General features: G+C 36.8%; 1 protein-coding gene across 1 annotated transcript; it reads right to left on the reverse strand.

Annotated features, from left to right (window-relative positions):
• Window positions 1–4,368: 4,368 nt before the first annotated feature.
• On the reverse strand, window positions 4,369–4,812 carry LOC110792196 (uncharacterized). The gene has a single exon (XM_021997005.2). The coding sequence runs from the start codon at window positions 4,810–4,812 to the stop codon at window positions 4,369–4,371; it is 444 nt and encodes a 147-aa protein (XP_021852697.2).
• Between the last annotated feature and the right edge of the window lie 596 nt (window positions 4,813–5,408).

Genomic DNA, 5,408 nt, shown 5'->3' on the forward strand with positions numbered 1-5,408 from the left:
TCCGGTCCGAATTAAAGGCCATGGGCTACCACCATGAACCCCAACTCCTGTTTGTCCGTCACTTTAGACGTGCACAGTCTAAAGCTATTTCTACTCAGTTTCAGTTTACATGATTTACAAATTGACACCCTGTTATGACTCAACAATCACATAAGGCATACAATCCACATTTATTTACAGCTGTTTTTATCTTGGAATTAAGTAAGTGATCACAAAGGCATCAAACCAGACTCATTCCAATTAACTCCAATCCTTCTTTTAATACTGATCAACCCTGTATATGGGTATAAGGTTTCAACTTACTAAATGAGGTCCTCGGCCCTCATAAAGTAGTGAAAAAGCTAAAAGGGAACAACAATCCACTGATCTGAATTATATACAAAGTAATCTAGTGTTCCCAATCAAACATATTTGTATCAACCATCCATACTAACATGCTATAATCCTCAAAATGCAATATAGGTTCAATATGTCCAACCAACAGTATTAAACATGCAATATTCAACCTGACTAAATTCATCAACGATATCAACATAACCAAGTTCATCAACAATGCAACATGGTTTCAACAATTAGCACACATTCCAAGCACACAGGTATGTACGTACCTTGTGTAAACAAACTGATAGGCCACCTTAACACTTTCAAAAGTTGCCTAAAGAGAATTCTCCGCCTAAACAATCCAACAAGTAATCTCAATCAATTTCTAATCATTGACAACCATAATAAAGCATTCTAAATGCATCCTAAATAGATTTAGAACTTTCCCCAATATCAAAACTTGAACATTTGCTTTCCTAGCATCATAATTATTGAACCAGTGATTGAAATTCGTTGAAAACTTTTGCAAACATCGTACTTTAAATTTTCAGCAATATTAATTCATTTAAAAGCTTCACCAAGGTCAATCTACGTTCCTAGTATCTCAAAACAACCAATTCAATAATTCATACTCAACCTATCATGATTAAAACTCATAAAAACCTTGAATTTCATACTTTAAACCATCAAAACCAACATTTCAATGTCATTAGATAATCTGAAAATCAATAACTTTATTATAAAATTCATATAATCTTAAATTCATAATTTACATCACAAAACCCATAGCTTTAATTCAAGAAAACATAATTCAAACTAATAAATCATGATTAAGCCCTAATTTAATTTTAATTATTCAAAACTGAAAATTAATTCGTTTTTAATCTCAACATCAAATCTGAAAATAATATTTACCATAAAAATTATAAATTTAATTTAAGAACATAATCTAAATTAACAAACTTTAATTTAAAATAATTAGTTACTTAGGGTTTAAGAAAGTAACCAATTCAAGAAGGAGGAGAGAGAGTTGGCCGGCGAACGGAGGTGGCTTGCGGCAGGGGCTGTGCGACGGCGGCACACGGTGGTGCTACTTGCGGTGGCTGCGCGAATTGGTGAAGGTCAGCCATGAAAAGGGAGGAGGAACGAGTACGAAAATAACAAAAAGAAAACAAGAAAGAAAAGGAGGGAGGATGGAGATCATTACCGGCGACAATAGGGTGGCGGCTCAGCGACGCGGTTGGGCGGAGGAGCGAGAAGATGGTGGCTGCGGCTAGCTTGCGCAAGGAGTTTGCAAGAAACAAAATTAGCATAGGAACGAAGGAGGAGGGATCGAAGGAGAAGGAGAAGGAGAAGGATACTTACCGGCGGCGAGGAGACCGGCGGCTGGAGCAACGGCGTGAAGGAGGAGAGCAGCGACGAGGAGAGAGAGAGAATGAGTTCTTGAGGGTTTGAAAACTTACGTGAATAGTGAAGGAGGGTTTTGATTTTCTCTTCCTAGCTTTCACGTGAATTAGAAGAAAGAAGGGGAGGGTTTGAGTTTGGGTTTTGATGTTGGGCTTTTCAAGTGGGCTAGACTTAGGATTTAGCTTTTATGATTCGAGTCCAAAACTGAATAGGATCGTTTTCTAAATTCAATCAATTTTCGTAATTCAAATTCTTTTCAACTTAAAATTCTAAAATCATTTTCGATTTCGTAAATCGTTGAAAATATTAAAATGTAATAACTAAATATACGTTAACTATATATTTATTTCCAAAATTCATAAATTCTTATTTAAATATATTAAATATACGTAAAAATATATAACTGAAATGTATAAAATTACGGGGGATTACACATATAATATTAATTCGATCGTGATTATCTGATTTAAATAGCATTAAGGGACCTAGCATGATAATCCGATTTCCCAAAAATATTATGTTTGTTAGGCGTAATAGAACAATCAGATTAGGTTAGTTTAACAGTTCATAAAAAGGGCGAGGAAAGCAGTTAAATCATCGAAAAGGGACACATTACGACGCACCCTTGAGAGGTGCGTCACGGTTCTCAGAAAACTAACCACTTTGACTTTGCTATTTCTCCTTTTTATTTAACGAATCTCAATTATGGGACAGGATACGTTCTGTTCGATTTATGGATCGATTGCGACAGAACGCGTGAACAGTTTCGCAGCGTGAGGCTTAGGCTAAGGGTTGGAGTCAATACTCAAAATATAATTGTGTGTTGTTGTGTGTTCTTTCACGTCGAATTTAGGGGCCTATTTATAGGGAAGAGTTCGTGGAAAGATAGAATTGCAGAGTTCTAATCCACAAAGAATTAGGAAAAAACACGTACCCAGGTATTTTCAGCGCCCAGGCCTGGGCGCCGAAGATTTCGGCGCCCAGAGCCAGGCGTTGAAAATAGGGTCTGGGCAGTTTTCTTTAGTCAGATTCGGATTCCTGAAATCCGTAGAGTTTGAGATTAATTCGAGTCTTTTAGCGCGTATCAATTTTATGACGGAATGCGTCTGGGACCGTTACGAACTCTAGGCTCGTTAGGATTTTAATTAATACGTAACTCTAATTTACGAATCATATTAGGAATAGGATTCTCGCAGTTTTCTATCTCATTTAGGATTTATGTTGGAGTGCAACACCTAATTCTGACAGGTTTCTATCTTTTATGACTTGCCACTTTTAGAAACTACCCTTTACGGTAGTTACTATTTTTAGCAGGTTTCCACAAATAGTAGGTTTCGGGTGAAATGAAAAGGGGAATTGAGATTCGTTATTTTATAGGAGATGCGTTGTCAAGTGGAGATTTACGCTTTCATCATCGAGCCTTTCCCTTGCGGGAATGGGGACAAAAGTAGGTGCCTACATATCCATATTTCCGTTTCCGGCAATATCATCGTTTCCGTAGTATTCATTTCTTGCCTTTGACGATCTCAGCTCCCACTGAAACCAAGATCCGTCGATTCCGAATATCCATAGATGGAGTATTTAATTCCTTTTAAATACTTGATCCGTTTACGTACTATTTGTGTGACCCTACGGGTTCAGTCAAGAGTAAGCTGTGGATTAATATCATTAATTCCACTTGAACTGAAGCGGCCTCTAGCTAGGCATTCAGCTCACTTGATCTCACTGAATTATTAACTTGTTAATTAATACTGAACCGCATTTATTAGACTTAACATTAAATGCATACTTGGAACAAGGGCATTATTTCCTTCAGTGGACTTGGACACTACAAACCTAAGTGTCATATGCCTGCACCACCTGGTGAAACAGTGGCAGCTTCAACCCCTGCTGGTGATACTTTTGCTGGTCAGATTGCAGCTCAAGAACCTTTTGTGGTTCAATCCTCCCAAGGTGCTTCTCAACTTAACCCAAGTCAACAACAAGATTAGATTAGGTTAGTTGTTAGTCAGTTGGAATCCTAGTTTTTGGTATTTTGTAAGTTAAATGAATACAATTGCTGCTTGCTTGCTTATCTCTGCTTGCTTGTCTATAGCTCTTATTTTGGTCATGAAACTGAAGTCAACTTTGGTATGCTAAAGTCAACATTAGTCATTTTGACTACTTTTGTAAGATTATGTCAATTTGACAAGTTATAAAAGTGTCTTTCTCTCCAATTTGTCATCTTATATAAGTCCGTTTCATTTTGGTCAAGAAACAAAGTACCTTAAACACGACACAATACGGAAACAAAATACGGGAACAAAATACGGAAACAAAATAAACATCAACTTAACCACGACACAATATATTAAACATACCTTAAACACGACACAATATATTCAACTCGACGGCTACAAAAATAAACATCAACTTAACCAAATACGGGAACAAAATACGGAAACAAAATACGGGAAGATTCATACCAACAAAACAAATAATTTTGGCAAAATAAAGGAGGCAAACTTTCCATTCATTCTAAACCACAATGGTTTGATTACAACAACGAATGCATTAAACATAAAGGCATTACAACGAGGAATTAAACCAAGCCTAGCTTCTAATTGCCTAACATTCCTTAAACAAAGTTCATCCTACCATCTACCCAAATAGCTTGATTACAGTGAAACTAAATAACACAGACACAATTTCACACACACAAATCATCCCCATTAGCTGATTCTGACCCAAGCCATCCTTCTCAGACCCCAAAACACCCATCATCATGCCCTTGTTCTTCCTCAATCTGTCAACCTCTTCGACTAGCCTAATCTTCTCTTGTTCAATGCAAGCAAATCTGTTCCTCAGAATTGCAAGATCAGTGGACAACCTATGTTTTTCAGCAACAAGCACATTAGTAACATCCCTTTGCCATTCAACAATATCTTCATCAAGCCAATCAAATTTGTTGCACCCCCTTTGCCCAGTTTCAGGATTGTAGAATTTGCAAGCAATAAACTTTCTCCCCGGGTTTTCATGAGCCCAAGCAGTCCTCTTGGCTACAGGAAACCCACACCCACATTTCACTTCATTCCATGGAGCCATAATTACTGCAACAAGTAATCAACAACATCCGATTCAATTGATTTACAAAATTGGGGGAAACAACCCTAATTTTCGACATTAAAATTCCACAAAATTAGAAGGAATTCTTACCAGATAATTCGTGCCCAGACTCGAATCTTGATGGAGATGCTTGCAGTATTCGTTATTCAACTTAATTTTGCAGAGAGATTGAAATTTTTTTAGAGCATGGGGTGGGGGGAAGAAGAAGAACAGAGGAGGGAGAAAGGATGAACGTATTTTTTTTTTCCAGGTTGGGTGGTATATACCCTGATATTTTGGAGGGAAAAGGGGTGCACATTGAGAAAATATGGAGCACGTGATTCTCACGTGATAGTCAACGCCGACTTGTCAAAGTCAATGCCTGAATATTCTTTTTTTTTTTTTTTTTTTTTTTTTTTTTTTTTTTTTTATCTTTCGCAAATTATTTTTACATTTAGGTGTGTTTTTACAATTTTTTTTTTAAAAGGTCCCTTTTCGCAAATTCTGGACTATAAAAAGTCCCTTTTAGCAATTTTGCCTTTTATTTATGCCATTTTACGCATTGTTAAAAAAATGAAAATCCAGAAGAAGTGCAC

This window comes from Spinacia oleracea, chromosome 5, assembly GCF_020520425.1.
Source record: "Spinacia oleracea cultivar Varoflay chromosome 5, BTI_SOV_V1, whole genome shotgun sequence".
Taxonomy (NCBI): domain Eukaryota; kingdom Viridiplantae; phylum Streptophyta; class Magnoliopsida; order Caryophyllales; family Amaranthaceae; genus Spinacia; species Spinacia oleracea.

Coding starts and splice junctions, on each gene's coding strand:
- LOC110792196 (XM_021997005.2), bottom strand. CDS start 4,812: ATGGCTCCATGGAATGAAGTGAAATGTGGGTGTGGGTTTCCTGTAGCC.